Source organism: Ursus maritimus, unplaced genomic scaffold (genome assembly GCF_017311325.1).
Source record: "Ursus maritimus isolate PB19 unplaced genomic scaffold, ASM1731132v1 scaffold_24, whole genome shotgun sequence".
Taxonomy (NCBI): domain Eukaryota; kingdom Metazoa; phylum Chordata; class Mammalia; order Carnivora; family Ursidae; genus Ursus; species Ursus maritimus.
Window position 1 is genome coordinate 38,597,292 of NW_024424897.1, and position 24,817 is coordinate 38,622,108.

General features: G+C 55.0%; 2 protein-coding genes across 3 annotated transcripts in view; one reads left to right on the forward strand and one right to left on the reverse strand.

The window, feature by feature from the left end:
* The window catches only part of ASIC2 (acid sensing ion channel subunit 2), a 1,007,421-nt gene extending 1,002,183 nt beyond the window's left edge, over positions 1-5,238 (forward strand). For both annotated transcript variants that reach the window (XM_008695389.1, XM_040640998.1), the window contains exons 8-10: positions 1,733-1,812; positions 3,181-3,249; positions 5,137-5,238. In XM_008695389.1, coding sequence (XP_008693611.1) covers positions 1,733-1,812; positions 3,181-3,249; positions 5,137-5,238 — 251 coding nt within the window. The remainder of the gene's footprint in view (positions 1-1,732; positions 1,813-3,180; positions 3,250-5,136) is intronic.
* A 12,419-nt stretch (positions 5,239-17,657) lies between these two features.
* SPACA3 (sperm acrosome associated 3) lies at positions 17,658-21,809 on the reverse strand. The gene is made up of 4 exons (XM_008695388.1): positions 21,536-21,809; positions 20,584-20,742; positions 19,989-20,067; positions 17,658-17,724 (listed from the first exon to the last, which is right to left on the reverse strand). Exons 1-4 carry the CDS (start codon positions 21,720-21,722, stop codon positions 17,658-17,660), a joined length of 492 nt encoding a protein of 163 aa, XP_008693610.1. The 5' UTR covers positions 21,723-21,809.
* Between the last annotated feature and the right edge of the window lie 3,008 nt (positions 21,810-24,817).

Sequence of the window (24,817 nt, forward strand, 5' to 3'; positions counted from 1 at the left end):
CAAAGCGTACACACACACACCCTGTCATGAGCCACACACGCCAGTGCGAGCAGCACAGACCCACCAGCAGGCCACGCGCAGTAGAGCCACACATGTGCGTATCCACTACGTGGCTGCAGACCCACGACATACACCTGGCCGTGCACACAGACATGCTCGCGTGGCCCACCTCCGCCACACCACACTCCCACGAGCTTAGACATACTCAGTGTCCCTACCCTAGACATAAAGGGCCACCTGCCTAAAGCCATCGACAGCCAGGCGTGCTCACACAGAGCACCCTGACACATAGCCCACACTCGGTCACGCTGCGTGCACAAGCAAACACGCGCCTCACACCTGACATGTACCTCGGTAAGTACACACTCCCCAGTGACGTCCCCACCAAGGGCATGAGAGAGAGAGCAGGGGGAGCGGAGTGAGGGGAACCATTTGGAGCCCAGCTCTAAGCCCCACCAGAAGGAGCCCCCTCCCCTCCTTCTCTGCCTGCTCACCTGGGACTGTGGTGGTCGGGCTCCCCTTAGGGATGGAGAGGGCAGACGGAGCCAACAGAAAGTTCTCAGACCAAGAGGTCAGCCTGGGGTTTCCAGTAAGACTGGGTACCCACCCTGGGAGCACCCCCTTTCCCAGCACTCTCCCTGCTCAGCTCAGTAGCTGAGAGTCATAGAGGCTCCAGCTGGCAAGGACCTCACAGTGGTCTCCCCTCCCTTCCCCACCAAATGCCCTCTGAAGGCAAAGCGACTGAGAAGGTCAGGGTTTAGCAAAGCCACGCAGCAAGCCGGTGGCCACTCTCCAAACTAAGGGCCTCTGAGCCCTCTGCTCTACCACCCTGCCTCCGGAGCAAAGCATTTGGGCTTTGGGGGGACCAGAACCCCTTGGCAAATAATAGCTTCTCAGATAGGGACTCTCCCTCTACAAATACCCGGGTACAGACATGTAACATTTTGCATTCGGTTTCGAAGGGTCTCCAACCATCTGCCACTCCCACAGGAGAGTTGTTCTCAAGCCCTGCTGCATGAGAGACATGTGGGAACTTAAAAATCCTGACTTCCAGACCCAGCCTCAGAGATTCTGGTTTTATGGACCCGGGGTAGGTCCAGACATCTACACTGGGTACAGGTCTCCGGAGTGAGAAGACCTGAAGACCAGTCAAGAAAGACTTTGGTCAGTGGGGCCTGTGCACCCCACAGCAAGAGCCCCTATTCTAGAAAAAGACTGAATTGAACATTTACCTTCAGGTGGGGGAGGGAAGGGTTGCTTCCTATGACCTTATCCCAAGGGTGAGAGGTGCCCTAAGTTGGCCCTGTAGGCCTTGTCATGATTTGGGGGGGGGTCTCTTGGGCCATTGTTCCCAAGACCCCCACTCAGAGCACCCAACCTATGAGTCTTGGGCTAGACTGCCCTCGCCCCAAGCAAAGACCACACACTTCTTGTCTCTCCTCCCAGCCCAGAGCCAAAGAAGGGCCCACTCCCTGTGGTCCTGAAGGTAACTGAATCAGCCTGTTAGCTGTGAGGTCTACTCTAGGCCCTCCAAGAGCCTTCGGGTTCGTTCCCATCGCCACTGGGCGCTGTGCCGTGAGAGAGGGAGTTGTCCAAGGCCCGACCTGTACCAGGCACAGCTCCCCATGGAAGGGAAACCGTTCCAAAGGTCTGGCTTCTGAGTTCGTCTGTTCACCCCTTCCTAGAAGCGCTGTGACTAAAGCCAAACCTTTGATCTTTTCTCTCTCTCCAGGTGATATTGGTGGTCAGATGGGATTGTTTATTGGTGCTAGTATCCTTACAATACTAGAGCTCTTTGATTATATTTATGAGGTAAGCTTGGGGTTGCTTATGGGGATATGACCATATGCTGGGGCTCTCGTCCTGCCCCGATGTTCAGAACCAAAGCATGCGGGAGAGTAGGGCCTCTTTCCACCCAGAGCCTGCTTTCTCCTCCCTGTCCATGGAGACTGTCTATCACCACATCCTAGGCAGGGAGAAGGGGGTGGGTCCGAGAGAGACCGAAGCCGGCTCCTATTCTCGGGGAGCTGGAAGAGCTGTGGGCTGTCCACACTCAAAGTAAGGGAGAGGAAGGGTTGAGGAGGAGAAGAGCCAAACCTGAGGCCAGCTCTGAGCCCCTCCCACACAAGAGTGCTGTGGCGGCTTCATACATGTGTGTGTGCACCCACACACAGCACACGCACACACACTCACACTGCACTCCGGGTGGCCCGTCACCTGAGTAGTGCCTGTCCTGGTGCAGGCAGGCTTAGGGAAGGGGCGTTTCCTGGCGGTCTCCATCAAGCCTGAGCCAGGAGAGCAAGGGCACACGGGCTTCCAGCCGTGCACAGCCCGAGAGGGCTCCCTCAACCAGCAGCTGGAGCAGGGCCTCTGGAAGCTTCTCCAACGACGGCCGGCTGACCGTGGCTCCTGGCTCTGAGCGTCACGGTGCTCCTCAGCCTTACCCTCCTCTCCGCCCCGCCCCTGCCCTCTCCCAGAGTCAGGCGGGCTCCAGGGGCCCCAGAATTCCTAAGGGGATTCCTCAGCATCCCCAGGACCTCCTAAGTTTGGGTCCAGCAAGAGGAGCCTGCAGATCAGTGTTCTGACTCCCAGAGGAGGCTGTCCTTGGCCGAAGCCCAGTGGGAACCTTTGCAGGGAAGTGGAGGACCCCTGAGACCAGGGCCCTCGGCCGTGCCACACTCTGCCTCCCAGCATAGTGACCTTGTTCCCCAAACCAAATCAGGCCCCAAAGCGGATGTTATTCTGCTTTGTTTATTAATTTTTGTGAAATAAACGTTTTTGCTGTATAAAGTTATGGAAATTCCATCATACCAGGGAACACGTTGAACGCCTTCCCTTTATTGCTCAGAATCAAATGTTATGGACTCAGGGGTGCCCTGGTCTTACAAACAAGTGGGGCTGTCAGGCCTCGGCCCCCAGGCCCGGCCTCGGGAACGGGGTCCCGGGCTGCTCATGCACCCTCCGTCCCCAAGAGAAGACAGTCCCCCTGCCAGATGGGGCCCTCCTGGGGCCTCCGTGAGCCTCAGGCTCCGACACCAAAACCTCACTTCAGCCAAAAGCCGGGGGAGGGGCTCCCAGAGCTGGGGGCGGGGCTGAGCCCATCGGAGGGAGGTCCCTCTGCCCTCGCATTGGTCCCCCAGCTCCCCCAGCCCCACCAACCCTGTCCCGATTCTCTTGCAGCTGATCAAAGAGAAGCTCTTAGACTTGCTTGGCAAAGAAGAGGACGAAGGGAGCCACGATGAGAACGTGGTAAGAGCAGCGCTTGTGCCGTGGGTTGCTTTGTCCCCTGCTTCTGCGGGCCTTAGGAGACCAGAGGTCAGGGCCAGAGCCCAGGGACGCACCTCACCGCAGACCTTAACTTGGCCCGTCGGAGGACGCCCCCGCTCAGCCCCGGGGCCCAGTGCAAGCGCTGGGTTCAGCAATCCCAGGCGATGCTCACAAGGCGAGGTCCGGCCTGGCCCAGTCGAGCTTGTCGCAGCTGGAGGGCTACTGCTCTCATCTCATGCCTTGGGAGAAGCAGGGAGGTTCTGCGCCCTTATTCCTCAGGGTAGCAAAACACAAGTAAGGGCGTCACTGGTTCTCCTTTCCATTTGAAGGGGACAGGGAGCTCGGGGGCCCTGCGAGGCTGGTAGCGGCCGTGTTCCCCATCATAACTGCCAGCTACTGTGTGCCAGGGATGCGTCTGGGCTGTGTATTTGAGGCACTGGAGGCCCAGAAGCCCCAGGTCTCCCTGCTGGTGAGTGGCAGAGCTGGACTCGGGCTCCCCTGACCACCCTCCCACTCCACCTGTCTTCCCTCAAGCTGCCAGACAGGCAGCAGAGGGAGGTCCCTCTTAAAGCCGGCTGTCCCCTATCCTTCCCAAACTCAGTCTGCTCCAGGCTTGTCCCTCGGCTGCCTGGTAGCTCCGGCTTTCCCCAGGGGAGACTTCTGCCCTGACAGCACTCCACCCACTAGGCGGCCACCCTCCCTGTCCCCCCCAGCCCGATGTCAGCAAATCCAAACCGAGGACAGCCCCTTCCCCCGACAGGCCCCCATTTCTGCTCCAGACCCTAGTTCTCTCCCCACCTCCCAGGCTGGAAATCTCGGCTTTGGTTCCCTCCGGCCCCTGCAGCTCTGTTGAACGGAAGACAGCGTCTGTTGAGGGGAGGGCAGGTGGAAGGGGCCCAGGCTCTGGGGTCCCTGTTCCTAGCTGTGGGCCCGAGCATCTGCAGACTTACAGGGACCTCAGGGAGCTGTCGTTTGGATTAAGTGGACCTTGCCTCTCGGGCCAGCAGCAGCGCCTAGTTTATAGTAAGTGCTCGGCAAGTGGAGGTTCCCTCCCCACTCCACCTTTCCTCTGCCCTCAGACTGTCTCAGAGTCACCACCTCCCCTCTGCCGCCTCCCCCTCCCCCAGGCCCCCGTCCACCACCCCCCTTCGACAGCCCAGCCCCATCAAATCTCCCCCACGTTCTCTCGTTCTCTCAGCACAGCCTCCTGGGCAGTATCTGCTCCCATCCCTCCCAGCCTCCAGCCCTCTGCAGCCTGGGAGTCACTGGGAAGACTCAAGGCCCTCCCAGCCCCGCCCTGCTCAGGAACCTGAGACTGCTTTCCTCTGGGGCCAGCCGACCCTGAAGGTCCACTGGGGAGCCGTGACTATTCCAGTTCTGGCTTTTGGGGGCCTCCCCTCTTCCGACTTGGCCTCAGCCATTGGCACCCCCTGCCCCAAGCCTAGCCACAGGCTCTACCCTCCTCCCCCGCAGGAAGGCCTCAAGGGGGACCCCCAGGATGAGGGCAGGAGGGGATATCCTCCTGCCTCAAAGCTAGAAGCACTCAGATGTAGCTTCGGGCGCTGTATTAAGGGCACGTCTAGAAGAGAAGTTCAAACCGGCTGCTGAGCCCCATCACCAGGGAGCTCTCTCCCCACCCTAGGTGGGTGATGGTGAGGACTCTGAAGGGGGCAAGGCCCCCCCATTCTTGCACCCCACAACAGCACACCAGCCCATGAGATGTCTGGGGCAGGAGCAGCAGTGCCCCAGGAGAGCCCACAAGCCCGGGGTGGGGGGGCACGGCTCCCAGGGCCTCGGCCGGGCTGCCAGCGGCATCGTGATGCCATTTTGCAGAATGAGTATCAACATCCGCTGTCCCCTTCCCTCCAGAGCACTTGTGACACGATGCCAAACCACTCTGAAACCATCAGCCACACTGTGAATGTGCCCCTGCAGACGGCCCTGGGGACCTTGGAGGAGATTGCCTGCTGACAGCCCTTGGACCACCCGGCATCCCCCAAACAGACCTGGAGGCCCCAGACCCAGGCCAGGGGACAGCAGGCGCAGGTGGGATGGCCCCTGATGACAGAAAGAAGCAAGAGCCCCCTATGCACACATAGCAAACTCTGCCAAAACCTCGCTGCGGCCACGTCTGACATGACGCGTCCTCGGGCCCCGCCGTGCGTCCCTCTTAGGAGAAATGAGTCACACTCTGGAACTGTCCGAGAACCAACCTGCCATCACATCTCACTGCCAGATGTATAAAGCACCTGCATGCTCAGACCGCTCACGGCGCCACCTCCACGTCCGTCTCTGTACATGACTCTCCTCCGCGCGCTTCCCAGCGGCCACTCTGCGGTCGCGCAGCGGGACCGGGTTCCAGCCCCGAGGTCACCACCCCGTGGTCGCTCTGGGATCTCAGCTGCACAGTCGAGAGGGAAAGCGCAGAACTCTCCACCGCGTCCGGTCCTTGTGTACTTTGTGAAGGCTCTGAACCTGCCCACAAACCCCCCCTCCCCCTCCGCGAGCTGGGGCCGACCAGGGCCCCCCACCCCGCCCCCGTCCCGGCGCCCGGTGGAGGCAGGGTGGCCTGGGCGACTCCGGCACTCATCCGTGGGACCCACGTCATTCTGCTGTCCCCGTGACCCAGCTTGTACAGTCCGATTCTGTTTCTTCTTTGGGGGGCTTGTTTTGTTTGTCTGTCGGAGATGTTTCGTTTGGTTTTGTTTTTTGAATTTGGGTTTGATGTTCTGAGGTTTGGTTTGATTTGGTTTTTCCATTTCCTCTGGCGTTTATTTATTCGTGCTTCCAGTCACGGTCATATTAAAAGCTGGTCTTGTGGAAAACGGCTGAGTCGGTGCTGCCTTCTCCCCCGTACTCAGGTCTCTCTCCCCGAAGCCTTTCGAAAGGGCCGGGCCGGCCAGGTCGGAACCCGTAGACGATATCCATGTCAGGTTTCCTACACCCGCGCTTACCGGTACACAGTGGATAGAGGGTACGCACTTCTAGTCTATTCTATATCTCTAAAAACTATTGATTGCAGCCTTGTGAATGATTTCGTGACCACTGACGGGTCACAGCGCGTGGTCTGAATGACACTGTCGCTGACCATAGGCGTGTGGCTTGAAGAGGGGGAGGCAGAGAATGCCGCCCACACCTAGAAACCACGAAGGAAGGCTTCCTGTCCCTTCCGTCCCAACTCCTCGGATCCTCGGTGAAACCAGGCTGGCCTCCCTCCCACACGGCAGCCTTTCCCGACCCTCTCTCTGCACCCCACCTCCTCACCCCCCCATCAAGCAGACCTTGTCCTTGCAGAGGTCACACTGGCTTTCTGCCTTGCTGCCACGACTGCTGGGAGGATGGCCACGTGGGAAAGGAGGGTAGAGGTGCATCGTGGGGAGACGGCGTGCCCTTTCAAGCCCCACTGGCAAAAGAGAGCTTCCTGTCTGGGCAGAATTCTTGTCCTCATGGCATCGTGCTGATTCCAGGCCGACCGTTCCTGTAGCCTAACCTTTACTTTCGCCGCTTCCCCCACTCAGGGTCTCCCCCAAAGCCGTGAAGAAAAGCCTCGAGTGACGTGTGCCTTCCTCTTTGTCCACAGGTGCATAGAAAGCCCTGCTGGACCGGGAGTTCAGGGCTCTGACCCCGGCACTGCCTTCCATCTCTCTCCTGATCTCAGTCCCTCTCTGTCCCTCCTCCCCTCTCCCTCCTGCCCGATCTGCTCACTCACACAAGGAGACGGTATTTCCCCAGCGACCAGCTGAAAAGAGCCTGGCGCCAGGAATGCTGTCCCCAGTGCCTTCCCGCATGGCTGTGTGACGATGGCCACCTGCTCCTCCCTGGACTCAGTTCCCTCAATTTGAGGATGAAATTAATACCGTACCTGTGTCTTCACACATGAGCTCCGGAGGCCCCTTCAGACTTGAGGCACCTGACAAGGACTGCTGTCCCTGCACAGGGGGACACGTCAAAGCAGCCACGCCCAGGCACACGCGGTGGCCAGGAGGCAGCTGGGACACGGCATCCCTGAGATGTCTTCTCCCAAACACCCTGTCAGCTGGGCTTGCCCGAGGCTGTTGGCAAAGCCCGGCTTTAACCCTCAGGAGCTGAGCGCGAGGTTACTGGAAGGCCCCCTGTTTGCGTTTTCTACCGCGGCTATAACTAATTACAACCCATGTCGTGGCTTAACACACAAATGTGTTGCCTTCGAATTCTGACACGGATCTCACCGGGCTAACATTTTTGTCAGCAGGGCTGTGTTCCTTCTGGAGGCTCTAGAAGGGAAACTGTTTCCTCACCTTTTCCAGCTCCCAGAGGCCACCCCCATTCTGTGGCTGGTGGCCTCTTGTTCCATTGGCCAACCCAGCAATGGTGGGTGGAGTCTTTCCTTCACGCAACCGTGACCTCCTGGTCACATCTCCCTCTATCCCAGACCCTCTCCTGCCTCCCTCTTCCACTTTTGAGGGACTCCTACAATTAGGCCAGGCCCTCCTGATAACCCATGGTAATGTCCCCATCTCGAGGTCACAACTTAGTCACAAACATCAAAGTCACTTTTGCCACATAGGGTAACGTATTCACAGGTTCCAGGGATTAGGACGTGGTCAACTTTGGGGGGCATTATTCTACCTACCAAAGGCCCTTTGGACCGTACAGCCTACTGCCTTCATTTCCCAAATGAGCAGACCCAAAAAAGGAGGGGAGGGACTTGCCTCGTGTCACAGAGTGAGTTAATGGCCATGCCAAAACTCCACTCCCAGCTCCCAGACTCATAATTCCATCTCTAGACCCACCAAGATGGCGCAAAACAGGAAGCACTGAAAGTGATCATTTCTCCAGACGTTCCCAGGGCACGGAAGACCCTCTCCTTTAGACAAACACACGCCTCACTGCATCAGGCTGGGGAATGTCCCTCTGGTGCCTAGACTGTCAGAGGCGGAAGAATAGTGAGTGTCCTCAGACTGCTCCCATCGGGGACAGGAACAAATGAAATGTCTATTCAGTGAGTTGGGAATCTACAGGATGGTTCTGCCTTGTTCCAGCTTCACAGTTTCATAAATGTTTTTAAAGTCTATAGCTTAAGTTGCAATTTGAACTGCTTCATTGGATTTTTGGCTTCCTTCTCAAAAAAGAAAGAAAGAAAGAAAGAAAGAAAGAAAGAAAGAAAGAAAGAAAGAAAGAAAGAAGGAAAAAGAGAAGAGAAAGAAAGAAAGAAAGAAAGAAAGAAAGAAAGAAAGAAAGAAAGGAAGGAAGAAAGAAAGAAACTTCAGATCAATTTGTGATGGAGCACTGAATATTCTAATGGGTTCGGATTGCTTCGGGGCTCACCTATGCACATGGCCCTTCCGATTTGGGGATTCTGGTTTTGGATTCTGGAGATCTTAGAGTGCAGGTCTACAGATTCAACCTGTTTAAAGGGGAAAAGTTAGGAAACTCGAGAGAGCAAATTAATAGCCAGCTACGGATTGCTACTAACCAGTTGTTAACCAAAGACACAGTGTAAAATGCCTGAATGCTTGGGAGCACTGGGATGTTTTTTCTTCTCATTTCAAACAAGTAGCCATGTGTGTAATCATTTCCTTAGTGAAGACCTGGAGACATTTGGTAGACAGAGGAGGCTAGGGGATGGGTCCCATTTTCGAGAGGGACCCAAAGGATGACAGGAAGACCAGGAGTCTGGAATAGTCACAAGCCCAAACCACAGGTCGAATTATCAGTAATCTCAAAGAGCCAGATCAATTAATCAATCAATCAAATAGGGGCACATAACCTCAGAAACGGAATCAGTGGGGCTTTCTCCTGTCAGGGGCAGAGAAAAGCAGCAGCGTTTCCGTGAGTAGCCATGCCAAGGACTGAGCTGGCTGCTTGCACGCTGTTGCTTTGTTGTTTTTGGCAGAGAGAAACCAGAGTTATTTTATTTTCCTCTTTCCAGCTTGAAGCTATTTTTGTAAGAGTCTTTATCACGAACACGCCTAGTGAGAAAGGTTCACAGAGGGTCTCTGGAGAAAGGTTCTCGGTGAGCTGGGAAGGAGGAAGTCAAAGACAGTCACCGCCCAGGGGTGTGATCTTGGTGGCTGCCGTGTTTGCTCAGGGGAAGCTCGGCTCAGCCTGCCTGAGCCTGGAGGCCCAAGGAGAAACCTGGGACCTCTTCCTCCACAAACTCCGCAATTTTCATTTGATTTTGAGAATTAACCTCACAGCAGAGGTGAGGGCCTCCAGAAAGCACCAGTGAATGAGCTCCCCCTTACAGAATAGACAAGGAGGCTCCGGGAGGCCAAGAACGCTGCCAGCCCTGATCCACTCACGGCCAGGGCAACCCCACGCTGCAGAACAAGCTTCCTGGCGTAGCTGGGAAGGGGAAGCACAGGAAGAACACGGGATCGCTATGTATTACAACTGCCATTGACTGGCGGTCCATTAGGCACTGGGTACTTGCCCCCAAGGAATTTATCATCTGAGCAGGGACACTGACAAGTAAACAGACGACTACAAAGATAAACCCAAGTTCAGAGACCGAGAGAGCAGCACATGCCAAGCCTGCGGGGTGGGGAGTGCTAGAGAAGGGGCACCACCATGTAGGTCCAGGGAGCCCAAGCAAAGAAGGGCAAGGGGAAAACATCCAAAATGACCACTTAGAGATAAGCAGGTGCAAAGGATGAGGGGAGGGTCGTGGCTGAAGCCCTGCAGCGCCTCCCCCTGCTCTCCAAGTGTCTGTGAAGTTACTTCCGAGCCAAGGGTTGATTTATGTAGCAAATGGCTTTCTCCCCATTCATCTGAGACTCCTGGCACATGGAATCATTTTGCGCACGCATTTGAATATTCCGAGGGCTCATAGGTTGGGCGCGTTTGAGGCCAGAAGTTCCCTGGGGACCAAGAAACAGGTCAGTGAGAACCAACCCAGCCTGAGAACAGGTGGAAGGAGGAGTCTCTTACTAATTCAATTTAACATTTGTGGAAATCTGTGCTCACTGACTGCAAGAGTAAAGCAACAGTGACAAAGGCTTTGGACAGAGAGTCAAAGGATTGGCTTTCCAACCCATTTCTGCTATAAACGGGCCATATAACATTGGACAATGTACTTCGCTTCTCTGGGCCTCCGTTTCCCTCTTGTATAAGAAGAGGGGGTGGAAAGCAAACAGATAAGCCTTTGGTGTGCCCCAACTCTAACAGTCTATGAGTGTAAGTCGAGAATGGGGGTCAGGCAGCCAAGCACGTATTTAGTGATTCAGGGTTTGGAGGGAAATTATGAGGATTAAGTGAGCTAAACTAAATACTTTCTCTCTTTTCTTCTTTTCTTTTTTCTTCCTGTAAAGCACTGACTCTTAATCTTGTTTGGATTCAAAATAAGGTGAAAGCTATGCGCTCTCTCTCCAGAAAAAAGAAAACATGTACATGGTCATGGGGATACACATGCAATTTTGCATTTTATTTCAGGAGGGTTGTGGACCCCCACAGCCCCTCCGTGATCCTCCAGGGACGCCCTGAGGCTAGGCAAAGACTCCCTGGTCCAGAAAGTGCCAACCCTTTCTCCACGAAAGTGCCACAGCACCACAAAGAGCCACCAACATTTCTTCTCCTAAAATGACATAATGGCTGTCATTTTTCAATTTACAGGAGGGAAAAAGGAAAGATAGATAGGATTTGATCAATTTCAAGTTTTTCCTCCCATCATTTTTTTTAAACCTTTGGCACCTGCTGCAGCTTGCGTGCTAATGAGCTCCCACAGATGGCGAAATGAATGAGTGAGCAGAAAATGAATATGAACAGAGAACCTTGAGATGTGATTTCATAAAATCACTTTATGCATGCGATGATTTCGAGGGCCGAGGAGACCTGCATACATAGAAAGCAACCGCAGCACCGCTTGGCAAACATCCCCGTGGCCTGGTTCTTGGAACGTGACCCCCGGCCCGGCTGTGTACGTGTGGGAAAGGCATGCCTTGCGGTCCCCGGCCGCTGTGGAGCCCCAGACACACACCGCTGTTGAGCTCTCATTCACTTCGGAGCAGGAGGGTAATGGTGCCTCTTCTTTAAAAAAACAAAACAACAACAACAAAGCAGCCCTTGAAAAATGGCTGTGAGTGATGCTTTGGGATGGGGAATTTGGACTCCTTGTCTGCTTGAAGCCGCTCTCCACGCCACGCCTCTGAAGGAACTGGTTCATGTGGCTCACTTACCATCACGGCCATTTGTCTTTCCCGGAGTTTAGACTTTATGGTTTCCTTCCAAAAGGAATTAAAAAGAGGCCCAAGACAAAGGGCTTGGTGGGCACCAAAGCATACCCAGCTTAGCCAGCCTTAGAGGGAAGAGGTCAAAGAGCAGCGGGGAGAAGATATCCCAGCGCCAGGCAGGGTCTCTGTCCGGATCCCTCACTCCATGGGCATTTTCTGCATGCCCACCATGTGCCAGGGGCTGTGGGTTCATATACCAAGAAGACACAGTCTTGGGGGGCTCAGAGTCCAGTTGGGCAGAGGGGGCCACAGATGTGCACGCAAGAACATGAACAGCAGGAGAGCTACAGTGAAGGGGCACGAGGCATAGGACGCTGGGTCTGTCTGCCAGGCTGAGACGGGGCCTGTTTGGGCGGAAGCCTTGAGAGATGGATGGGAATTGCCTGGCAGGCCAATACCTGAGCGAAGGCTTAGAGGCGGAGGAGAACTTGGAAGGTCTGGGGAAGGACAGATCCCTGCTGAATGGGAGGGGGCTGTCACTCTGCTCCCCTCCCTCCACTGTGCCTTCCTACCCCGCAGGGTCCAGCCAGCTAGAGTCCACAGGCTAGTTCAGCTACGAAGACTGGGACACGCCGAGGACAGGGCATAGTCTTGGGAACCCAACGGCTCCGTCCGAATCCCAGCCCCACCAACTGCATTACGTTAGGCAAGCTCTAGACGTTCTCTGGGACTCAGTTTCCTCCTAAAAATGGGGGTGACCTACCTCCTAAGCATGCTGTGGGGTAGTGAGATTAACTATGGAAAGTGCCAGTGTGGTGCCTGACACATGGTAGGATGGAGATGATGGAGCGCCATCATCTTACCTCCATGGACAGTGGCTGCCACCGAAGCATCAGGAAGGATCCCTGGCACGTGGTTGAAGAGAGGCTTATGCTCAGTTTGTGATGTTGGCCACAGGCAGGAAGTGGGGGCATGTCTGCCACCCCAGAGAAGGCGTCCACTAAATGCTGGACCCCATCTGACCAGGCCAGCCTCCCACTCTAGAAGCTTCAGGCCAGTGCCTGGAGTGGAAAAAAAAACCCAGCCATATCCAGCTGGAAGGATGAGTCTCGCAGGCAGAGCATGGGGACCTGCCCAAGAAGAGGGCTCTGCTGCGGGGGGTCTTTGCCTGCCTCACCTGGGCCTACGGGTAGGGAAGGGACAGCACCCAGCTAGCTAACCGCCCCTGGAGCATTCGCCCCACTCAGCAACAAAAGATCGAGACAAGCCCGTTTCCCATTAGCCTCCTGGAGTCAAACCAGCCAAGAATGAGGTGGCTTGGACTAAAAAGAGTGACGATAATGCACTTTGTTCTCCCTGCTTTCTGTAGAAATCTCGGCCACTTTGTCCAAACCATCCCACTTCTCCTTCTGCCGCTTCTTGCCACAGTCTCCGCTCTCCTCTTCCTCCTTCTTAGCAAACTGTGTTGAGGACACGGCGCAGGCATCCCAAGTATACCCCGGTCACCAGGACAGGCAGGACATGTGCCCACCGTTCCTCCCCAGGGGGACCCCCAGAGCTCAGGGAAACCAGACAAGGGCCCAACATTTCTCAAGCCCCCAGGCTGTGCCAGGCCCTGTACTCGGTGCCTCTGCTCTATATTATGTGACCAACGCAATATTGCAAGGTGGTCTTTATCAGCTCCCCTTGCCCCTGAGGACCACTGAGGCTCAGAGAGGTGGAGTGACTTTCCCAAAGTCAGGGTAAGAGGGGAAAAAACAGACAAAACAAAACATTGTGCCAGCTCTTCTCAAATCGTGCTGTACCTTCCCCTGCAAGACATGGCCAAGGGGGAAGCAAGTGGGACTTGGATGAAAAGCGGCCAAGCTGGTCCCCCTGAGAGGTAGAAAGCCTCCCCAGGAGGGCTCAGGAGGGCCAATGGGTCCATCTGGAGAGATGCCTAGAGCCTGACTCATGGCTGGTACTTAATCCCATTGTGTGAACCCCATTCGACAGGTTCATTCACTCCCTGAGAACCCACTATGTGTCAGCCACTATTCCAAGTGCTGGAAACAGAAGGAACAGACCCACTTCCTGCCCTCCTGGTGCTTACCATCTAGTAGAAGGAGACGGAAAATGGGATGTACGTAAATTCACATGTGCGTGAAATACTCTCGGACAGTAAGTCACACTACGGTGGTAAGATCGTGACAAGAGGGGAGACGAGCTTCCTTCAGCTATGGCGGTCAGAGAAGCTCATCTGAGCATGTGAAAAGGAGACGAGAGCTGGCCACTCAGGATCTAAGGAAAGGGCATTCCAGGAAGACCCAAGGGCAAGTGTGAAAGCCCGCGGTGAAAACAAGCGTGTCGGTTGCCTGGAGTGCGTGCGTGGGGAAGAACTGCAGGGGACGGTGACAGGTAGGAAGCAGCCAGAGATGCAAGCCCACCAGGGTAAAAGCTTCCGGACAGTTGAGAAATGAACCTGTCGGTGTTGGCTGAGCCTGGCTCGTGAAAGATCTTGTGTACAAGCCAAGAACTTGGACTATAACCGAAAGGTGAGAAAAGCCATTGTGGCCAGGACACAAGGGAGTAACAAGGTGGAAAGCTCACGGAAGGGAGGAGGCGGGATGGCCAGGGACACGCTCACGAGGCCATTGCCACTGCCCTAGGGAAGAAGTGACAGGGGCTTGAGTTAAAGCAGTGGTATCTGGGGCGCCTGGGTGGCACAGCGGTTAAGCGTCTGCCTTCGGCTCAGGGCGTGATCCCGGCGTTGTGGGATTGAGCCCCACATCAGGCTCCTCCGCTGTGAGCCTGCTTCTTCCTCTCCCACTCCCCCTGCTTGTGTTCCCTCTCTCGCTGGCTGTCTATCTCTGCCAAATAAATAAATAAAATCTTTAAAAAAATAAAAATAAAAAAAAAATAAAGCAGTGGTATCTGAGATGGACAGAAGGGACAGTTTCCAGAGATGTTAGAAAGGTAAGAGAGGCAGGACATAGTGAGCAATGGAACGTGGGGCGAGAGTGTGAATCGGAAGCAAGGAGATGCGAGGAGGTAGCCTGGTTACTCTACCCGGTCTGAGAACATCACTTAGAAACTGGGACTTCCAGGTGGACCTACAGACCATTTAACCCTCATGCACAGGTGAGGGCTCTCCCCTGGATCCTCCTCTTCCACCTCCACCTGCCCCTGGTCCACCCCCAGCCCAGGCCTCCAAGATCCCTTGTCCAGGCCTGCCCCTCCCCAGCCGTATTTTTGGGGGCCCTGAGGCCATCATGCTAGCCTAGAGCCTCCACGTCCTTTTAACAACCCTTGCTTCAATTCAAGGACCACCTACTCCTGAGGGAATGGGACCCAGTGGAGCAATCAGCTGCTCGCAGGCAACAGAAGTTGAAATAGGGTATGCATCACCCAGAGATAATGAGCCCGGGGTCTCGGGCCAGGTGAGGGAGAGCTCGGACTGCAGATGACCCAGGACAACCACCTTTCAGTAAAGTACAGTGACCTGAGAGCACGTGGAATCATACTGACCTGGGTGCAGATTTATCTCTTCTGAGCTTCCGTTTCCTTATCTGTAGAATGGGGATAATAAGGGGACCTCCATTACAGTAATTGTTCCGGGGTTTAGATTAGATGATGCATGGCACATGGTAGGCACACGGCGTTGCTTTCATATTAAAAAGAGAGCAGGGGCGCCTGGGTGGCACAGCGGTTAAGCGTCTGCCTTCGGCTCAGGGCGTGATCCCGGCGTTATGGGATCGAGCCCTGCATCAGGCTCCTCCGTTGGGAGCCTGCTTCTTCCTCTCCCACTCCCCCTGCTTGTGTTCCCTCTCTCGCTGGCTGTCTCTCTCTCTGCCAAATAGATAAATAAAATCTTAAAAAAAAGAGAGAGAGAGCAATATCTCCCTATGACTTAATGAGAATGGGTCCATTTGTCATTGATCTCCCAGATGCCCAGCTCCCAGCAAGGAGCTGCTCCTTCCCCACCGTCCACGTGTATAAGCAGCATCACCTTGACGTGGAGGAAAGAGCTCCCCTGCGAGACAGAAGCAAAAGCCAGGGTGGGACACATGGCCGGGCCAGCTAAGCTCTGGCGATGCGAGTAGCCCAACACCAGACCAGCAGCAGAAGGAAACTGGCCTGCCTCACCAGTTGTGGACACTTAGCCACCCCTCTGCTATTTGCTGACCAATGGATTTGGAGATGGCAGGTCGGTGGGGAGGGGCGGTCCACATCACAGTCATCTCTCCTGCCTGGGAAGCACCAGCCATGCCTCCATCAGAGGACTGCGGGGGTCTCTCAGTCCTTTCCAGAAGAATCTACAATCTCAACTCAGGGCTCAGCCTCTCAGACATCACCTCGGTTGCTTCTCTCGCTACCACATCCACAATGATCCTGAGACTGCCTGCCTTCCTCCTTCACACACAGTCCATCCCGAGGGACCTGAGACACTGAGCTCGAGGTTAATGGGAGACAGTGCTGCCTCCTTCTGAGCTTCCCACATATTGAGGAAGGCAGAGACGTGAATTGTGCTGCTTGAAAGCCATCTACACCCTCCACCCAATCCTCCAGCCGCCCAGCAATGGTCAGCAGTACCAGGGGTAACTTCCTTACCAGGCTGGGACGGCCGCCGCACTTGAATTTCCTGCCGCTAGGGGGCACTGGAGAGCAGGGTGAGAGTCGGCTGAAGCCCACTGTGGGGTCTCCACTCAGGGTGCACCACACCTTGGCTTCTGCCAGTGTGTTAGCAGTCTCCAGCTGGAGGGCAAGGCACTGTGGCCACCCTCTGTGACCAGAGCCACAGAAAACAAAAGTCCCAAAGACACCCCCCCCCAAAACAAGACAGGGGTACACCACAGCAGACCCAGATAAGGTTGCCAGATAAAATATAGGATGCTTATCTGAATTTGAGTTTCAGGTACACAACATACAGGTTTTTTGGTTTTTTGAGAGAGAGAGCATGCATACAAGTGGTGATGGGGTGGGTGGGGCGTGGGCAGAGGGAGAGGGAGAGGGAGAGAGAGAATCCCAAGCAGGCTCCAAGCTCAGCGCAGAGCCCGGGACTCGATCTCATGACCCTGAGCTGAAATCAAGAGTCCGACACTTGGAGCTCCTGGGTGGCTCAGTCGATTGAGCGTCTAACTCTTGATTTCAGCTCATGTTACGATCTCAGGGTCTTGATAGCCAGCTTCCATCGCTCAGAATATCCCCCCACCATTGCCTGCATTTTTTTCTTTCCTGTCTTATGCTGCCCCCAGATTCTCCCACTGGAGACTGAGTTAGGTTGATAAGAAATCTCTTACGTTGATGTCAGTTTGCTCAGTCCTTTCTTTCTCATGCCTAGATGAGATCAGTTAGAAGGAGGAACGGAGAATTTCATTCCTGAGAAATAATTTTGCAGCACCTAACTGTTCAGGGCTAAGGCAGACCTGGGATGGAGCGCTGAACTCGGGGGAGGGGGAGGGGAGGGATGGGCAGGATATAGTGTGAGCTCAGTTCATTCTTGGGAGGCAGGTTCTGATGGCAGGGAGGGTGCCCGAGAAAAACTTGGCTCAATTAAATTTATCTTTGGGGGCGCCTGGGTGGCTCAGTCAGTTAAGCATCCGACTCGATTTCAGCTCAGGTCATGATCGTGGGGTCGTGGGATCAAGCCTCCACTCAGCACAGAGTCTGCTTGAGATTCTCTCTCTCCCTCTCCCTCTGTCCCTCCCTACCCCCCCCCAAATAAATAAATCTTTACAAAAAAAAAGAGTCATACACTTAACCAACTGAGCCACCCAGGCTCCCCAAATAACACATCATTTTTTAATATAAGTGTGCCCTATGCAATATTCGGGACATAAGGTATAGTAAAATTTATTTGTTGTGTATCCAAATTTCAAATTTAACTCAGGCATCCTGTTTTGGTTATCATTGTTTGTTTTTTTGTTTGTTTTGCTAAATCTGGCAAACCTAGATCCAAGTAAAGGGTCTGGGAAACTCTACCAGTTGTGGGCAAGGGAGGCACTGACACCCTCCCCTCACCAGGTCTCCAGGACTGGAGGCAAGCTCTCTGTGGCAGGCTTTTTGGGGCCCATCTGGAGCCCAGCCCAGGTGGACAGGTGAAGAAACTCCGAGGTGCCCCCTGGAAACACAGTGATAGCTGAGAACCTCACTTATGTTAGACTATACTTTATTGGTTGGCTTGTCTTCCCAAGCCTGGATCAGAAACCAAGCCACATCTCCCAGCCTGCTGTGCGTGGCCTCGTCCATCCACAGAGGGTCCTACAAGTCACAGCCATCCACCCAGTCGCTGAGGTCCTTGCCTTGGCAGTGACGCCTCCAGGCCTCCCTGAGGATGGGGCATGGGGAAGAGCAGAGACCAAATCAGCAGCAGCCTTCAGTTCCTGCTCAGAGAAGAACAGGAAGGAGGCGTGGGCTCTACACCATAAGTGAGGTAAGGAAAGGGGCGAGCAAGGGAAAGAAGGACTAGTAAACCCTATTATCCAGCAAAGAACTCCCTAGAAGAAATAAAAAAGGGAGAGAATGGCCCCTAAAATGTCATCTATCTAGCCTCCTTATTTTACCAATGGAGATACAGGGTAATTTGTTCAAGTTCGCCCAGAAGTCAGCGGCAAAGGTCCAGAACCCCAGTCCAGTGCTCTTTTCCCACACCGTGCTGCTTCTGCTGACAGTCATGCCGCCTCACAAGCTCACAGCCCTTTACGGTTTACATAGCACTGTCCCATCCATCACTCATTTGTCTGCACCCCACTCCATCCCCGGCAGCCCTGTAATGTAGATTAGGCAGATACCGTGTTCCCTATATTCCAAATGAAACGCTGAGACTCAGATGCAAAATGCCTCGCCCAAGATCCACAGCTAGTAAATGAGAACTGCAGCCACACCCACTTCGCCTTGGCTACCAATCCAGGTCTTTCAACTGTTGGTAACCATAGGTTATAGGCTCCTTCAGGACCATTAGCTTGCTCCGTCATCACCCGAGCATCTTGAGGAAGACAAGCAAGACCTGGGGTCCTGCGGTCCCAAGTTCTCAAGGGTTCCAAATGTTGGTGATTCCATGATGTCAGTGTCAAAGAGCCCAATGACTAAGAGTGCCCCTAGAGGACATCTGTAGATCCATCAGTGAGGTGTGGTCAGCTGGCCTGTTTGCCTCTCCCATTAGACTGTGAGACCCTTAAGGGCAGAGATTGGATCTCAGCCTCTCTGCAGCCAGTACCCAGCACAGAGCCCAGCGCAGGCAAGTTCCCAATGTGTGCAGGTGGAGGGAATAAACTGTACCCTTTCTACTTTCTGGGACCACTGTCTATGATTAGCCTCAGCCAACCCTCAGGGGTTATACCTGCCACAGATTTACTCCTCCCAGTGTACAAAAGAGAGAGCTGTTCTTTGATGTAACCCAAAAGGACCTGTTTCCTCCATCCCCGGGTGGTGCCCCCAAGACCTCAAGCCCTTGGACTCCTGCCAAGCCTGCACTCACCCTTCCTGATCTTATAGCTGAGCATTGTGTCCTGCTGAGCCTGCCTCACTCCAGACTCAGTTCCTAGGGCATCAACTGTTCTCAGACCAACACATCTCCAAAGCTGTGGCCATGGTCAAGTCATATCTCGGACCTTCTCTGGATTCACAGTCATTTCTGCCTCCTCCTCTCCCTTGCTGCCACATATTACCTGTCCCCACGTCTCCTGCACAGCCCCTCCTAGCCAACCCCCCTCCTGTCCGTCAGCCTTGCAACTGTCCTGGTGCAGACCCTGGATCTCTCTTGCAAAGGCTTCCCTACCATGCCCCTGTCTCTTGTCTCCCCTCCCCCTTCCCTCTGCTCCTGGGCTGATACTCACTGCCTCCCAACTTCTTTTACCTCCCTTGTGATGGTCACATCTGTCTGTAGCTCCGGGAGCCACCTGGAGTATCTCACCCTCCCCACATCCTGGCCCTGCTGGTCTCTCATTCAGAAATGTGAGGAAAGGGAGTTGGAGACTCAGCAGTGAGACCCCCTTTGGAGGAGTGTGCAGGGTCACTGCCTCAGAGGTCCCTGGGGACCAAAGATCTAGTCCAGTGCCCCCTGGGATACCCATCCAACCCCCTCGCCTGTGAGCATGGCTGCTCCAAAGGCCACCTTGTGGGAAAGAGGCAGGAGAAGAGAAGGCGGACAGGGTGAGGCTCCAGAGGGCCCCCTCCCGCCGCCACCACACTTCAAGCCTAGAATCGCTTCTTTGATCTATCGTACATCTTGGGCTTTTCTACCAAAGTTAGTTTCGATGAAGATGCCACCAGGAACAAGGTTGACCAGCCCCAGGTCTAGTGGACCTGTAGGCAGGCATCCTAACAGAGGCATACGGTGGAAGAGCCAGGCTTGGCTCCAAGAGCTTCAGGGAATTGCTAACCCTCCCGGACGCTCAGCATGTTGTCTGTAAATACTTCAGGGACAGTAACCCCTGTGGCTGAATATTGGGTGCGGATCAGACTATGAGGCCACAGAATGGTGGCCAGGACAACGTGAGCACTCAGGAAAGATTCGTTCCCTGCTGCTGTCCACTAGCCCTGGCCACATCAGCCTGGGGCGCGCGGGGGGGGGGGGGTGCCCAGGTGACCTACCAGCTGGCCAGACCCTGGGGCTGTTGTGCGATCTTCATGGCACAGATAACAGTATCTTTCAGGTTAGGATTCAACAAGTCTGGGGTGGGAGGCAGAGAAATAACAATGAGGAAACAGCAGACAGAGCTGGACATCCAGAGTCTGTCTGTCTGTCTGTCTCTCTCTTACACACACACATACACACACACACCCTTCTTCATCCTAAAGCCAACCCTATCTCTTGATCCCTCTGGAAACACAGATATCACTCTACCACTCCCTCCCCACACCCCTACAGCTCTTAGAGCAGTCTCCCATCAGATTCGTGGTGGACCCACCCTCATCTCTGGCCCCATCCCGCTCTCCTTGGTAGGCGCGGAGGGGCGTGGGTCGTACCCCACTCAGAGATACAGGCTAGGGGCGCTAGCGCGAGCAGGGACACACAAAGCCGGGTGCAGGGGCCCGCCCGCAGTCGCCCGCCCCCCGCCCTGCCTCGGGCGCCGCCTACCGGAGCAGTACGTCTGGCCCCGCCTACCGGAGCAGTACATCTGGCCCCGCCTACCGGAGCGGTACATCTGGCCCCGCCTACCGGAGCAGTACATCTGGCCCCGCCTACCGGAGCAGTACATCTGGCACAGGTTGGGGACCTCCGGGTTGAGGTTCTTGCACCACTTCCGGCTGTTGATCTGGAAGATGCCGTTGTTGGTGCTCCCGTCGGCTTCGTGGTCCACAGCAGCTGTGTTGAAGCCACTTGTGAAGTAAGCAAGACAGATCCCTGCGTAGGGGGCAGACGCAGGCCCGAGGGTCGGGTGACCGAAGCCAGCCGGGACAGGACACTCACGTGCAGGTGCCACACGCGAGCTCCTCTGAGCTTCAGCTCCTGCTCCAAGGTGGTCAGGGCGGCTCCTCCCGCCTACTTCCCCAGTGACTCCGCAAGGCTCAGGGGGGCAAGGGACCCACTGGGGGTCACCACAGCTACCAAATAACAAGAGTCAAGACTGTCCCTCAGGCCTCCTTCCTTCCCACTGTCTCACCGCTCAGCGCGCAGTGGGGCCCAAGAAATCTTTGTGGGATGAACAGACAAGAGCTAGCTCTTCAGAGGCAAAATGAGGAAGACACAGGTGAGAGCTGGCAAAGGGGCAGGAACGAGAGAGAAATGAGTCCAGATGTGGCTGGACCTCTCAGCTTCCCGAAGCTACCAGCAGCTTGAAGCGTCTGCTCTTACTGGTTTGCTCAGTGTACCCGAAACCTCAATGGGAATGAGGTTGCCTCTTGGTTGCCATTACGATTAGGGAACTAAGCTCTTCTGTTCCTTTGGCTGTTGGCTTCAGCAGCAGGGGCAGGGAGGGAAGGGGCAAGCTGATTGGGCTGCCTGTGGCCTGCTTATTAGGTATTTAACTTGTGCTGAATGTTGCCTACCGTGGGGTCCTAGAACCCCTGTTGTACAAAGGAGGGCTGAGGCTCAGAAAGCTTCCAAGACCACACCCCCTGAGTGAGAGCAGGGAGGAAGGGAGGAGAGAGGGAGGGGAGGAGTGGGGGGCGGCAGCTGCTGGGGGAGCGGTTCTCACAGTCAGCCATGGTGGATCCCCGGTATCCTTCCATGCCGAAATCCTGGAGCGCTCTGGCCAGCTCACAGCGACTGTAGACCTTGGCCTGGCTGGAGGTGAGCAGCCAGCCGAGCAGAGAGGCAAAGGCCAGCAACATGCTCCCCGGCGGGCACAGTTGCCTTCTGGGAGCCCAGCTCCTGGCTTCCATGCAGGCGGGGGAGGCACAGCCCCCGCCACGCTGGCTCACAACTGGGTTTTGAGATGGCAGGCAGTTCAACAGCCCTGGTCCACCACTCACAGAAGGTTAGCCTTGGAAGAAAAAGAAAACCAAGGTCTGAGTGTACCTGTGAAAAGGGGAGAAGGAACCAACACTGCAAACCAGCTCCCTTGCAGCCCTGAGGAAGCATCAGCCACGCCCCTGAGATCTGAGATCCAGGAGAGGGCTCCCTGAGGCCAGCTCCCCTTTGTCCTGCTTTACACCTGTCCCAGCAGCTGAGAGAAGAGGAGGGGAAATGGGGGAGAAAACGAACGTATTTGGAGCTCCATACTACTTGCCAGACATCATCGAATCCTGAAGCCCTATGTTTCACAGCTAGGAAGGAGCAAAGTTGGGAATAAGACCAACGTTTACGTGACTCCAAAGCCCCATGAGTTACGGCCATGAGCAGAAGTTCCCAGAGGGCAAGAGCCCAGCAATGTCATCAGAGTAGAGATCAGTTCCTACCCCCCCGCCCCATTGTCAAGGGAGCACACTCCTAGCTAGAGCCGAGCCTCCCAAGCCTGAGCTCAGACAAAATCTCCCAGGGCAACACTGCCACCCCGCAGCCCTCCCAACTGGAGGGACTGCACACACAGCCCCAAGATGGTACTGCCCACCACGCCTTCTCAACCATCACCTTGCAAACCCCCTCTCCCTTGAAGCTCACGTCCACTCCTTGGGTTTGCCTCCGCACCAGTCCTATGGGCCAGCCCTCGGTATCAGAGAGGACATTCACACCTGGTTATGACCTTCACCTCCACTCTGTCTCAGCCACCCACTCCCACAGCCTGGCCATCCGTGCATCTCGCCACCACCGCCCTTGCAACCTTCCATTCTTGTCTCTCTGACACTTCTTCCCATGTCTGCCGTGACCCCACCCCATCACACTTGCTGCCCGCCTTTATAGAGTCAAAAACCTAAACAGCCACACAACCTCACGTGTGGCATCTCTAAAAACACACGGCCTCCAACCCCACGGGACCTTCAAGCCATGGAGGGCGACAGGGTGGGTGAAGGGTGTGACTTTGCAGTGAGCCTTGAGTTTGAAGCCCACTTCCGCCTCGCACACCATCTCTGACTTGGGACACCTCCCGAACCTCGCTGTCTTCAGCTCTCCAATGAGGAAATGAGTAACACCTGCCTCAGAAAACTGTTGAAAGAATGAATGAGAGGAGAAAGGCGCAGAGGGAACCTAGCTCTTTGTACTAAAAATAAGTTCGTTGTTATTTCTATGATGAAATACTTCTGGTACCAGCACAAAGTCTTGTCTTTGGCCAACTTTCTCTCTCCCGTTTCCCTCAAAGAGTATTCAAGATGCTCATTACTGCTCACTGCCCTGTCCCACCCCCGAGCTCCCAGAAGACCTCCCTTCTTGCCCCACAGAAGCATCAGTAGGCTTGTCCCGCTCATCTTCACCCTCTAGTGTGAGGCTGCGGGGCCCATCGCGCCTGCAAGCTCCAGACTTCACCCTTTCCTGCCTCTCGGCCTTCTTCCACGGGCCATCACTCCTCTCCCAGGGTCCTCAGCACCTCCTCCTACCACTTCTCCTTCCCCTGATGCGTGGACGCTCCCAGGCTTCGTCATTATCTGTGCTGACGGGTCTCTCTCCCTCTCTTCTCATGGAAACTTCTACAGGAAAAATTACTGTTTTCTCACCTTCCCATTTGTTTTCAACCCAGCGAAATTTAGCTTCACCACCATCACCACGCGCCTGACACTGTTCTGCCCCGTCCAGTGGGCTTTGCCGGTTCTTGACCCACAGGGGCGCTCGGCAGCCTTTCACGCCATTGCCCAATCCACCTGTTGAACCTTTTGCCTCTCTTGGCTTCCATGATGCCCCCTCTCCTGGGTTCCCTGCTCCTTCTCAGGCCATTTCTTGTGATCGCCTATGTCTCAAACGCTGGTATGCTTTCCAGGCACTTCTACCCTGAGCCCTCCTCTCTCTCTTCAGGATACCCTCTGGGGGGCCCCCTGAGGTTAACTGCCACCTGCGGGCTGATGACGTTGAATCTCGTCTTGCCCAGAGCTGCAGACCTCACCTGGACTTCTTCACCGTATCCCGCGTCGCCTCAGACTAAACAGGTCTAAAACAGAGCTAATGTTCCCACTCAATCTGCTTCCTTAAGCCTTTCCTTTCTGGGTTTAAAACATTCTTGGTTTTAAACTCATATAACTTTTTTGGTTTAAACAGGGTTTAAACTTTTTTGGTTTAAACCCCCTTTATCCAGGGCTCTCTGGGTGGCTCAGTCGGTTAGGTGTCTGCCTTCGGCTCAGGTCATGATCCCAGGGTCCTGGGATCGAACCCCCCATCGGGCTCCTTGCTCAGCGAGGAGCCTGCTTCTCCCCCTCCCTCTGCCCCTCACTCCTGCTTATGCTCTCTCTGTCAAATAAATAAGTAAAATCATTAAAAATAAATAAATAAACACATTTATCCAAACTAGAAATACAGATGGCATTCTTCACTCCTTCTGTCTCCACCCTTCCCCCAGCCCCAGCCCATCACTCCTGAAGTGCTGTTGATTCTCCCTTCCCTCCAAGAGCGCCGTCTTTCCTTCAGTTCCGACCACCATCCCCCACAGGCTGATGGGCTCCTTGCATCCAGTCCTGACTCATTTTCCAAACTATTCTAGACACATTTACCACCATGAGTGTTTTCAACAAGAAGCCTGGCCACCCGCCACCCTGGGATGGCTCCCTTCATCACTGCTCCTGGACGTGGTCTGCAAGGCCCGCCATGACCCAGCCGTGCGGCCCTCTCCCTCACTCACACTTTGAGTTCTGGGAATGCCATATTGTTCGCTCGTGATGATCCCGATGCCTGGAGCACGAGCCCTCTCCTTCCTCTACATGGCTAACTCTTACTCGTACTTCCAGGGTCACACCGGAGGTGAGCCCACCAGAGAGCTCCCTGTGCTTCTGCCGGCCCTCTGTCCCACAGGACTGTGGTATAGTGTAGGCGTTCCCACCATAAAGAGAACTTCCAAGGAACAATGTGTATCTTCTATCCTGAGAGTCAAGCGTTGTTGCTGGGGGGGAGTGGCTGT

Excerpts from the sequence above, each read along its gene's own strand:
- SPACA3 (XM_008695388.1), bottom strand. The coding sequence starts at position 21,722 with ATGGAAGCCAGGAGCTGGGCTCCCAGAAGGCAACTGTGCCCGCCGGGG. Across the intron at positions 20,743-21,535 it reads GGGATCCACCATGGCTGACT|GGATCTGTCTTGCTTACTTC; the intron begins GTGAGAACCGCT and ends CCCCCTACGCAG. Across the intron at positions 17,725-19,988 it reads CCCCAGGGTCTGGCCAGCTG|GGAGGCCTGGAGGCGTCACT; the intron begins GTAGGTCACCTG and ends CCCCATCCTCAG.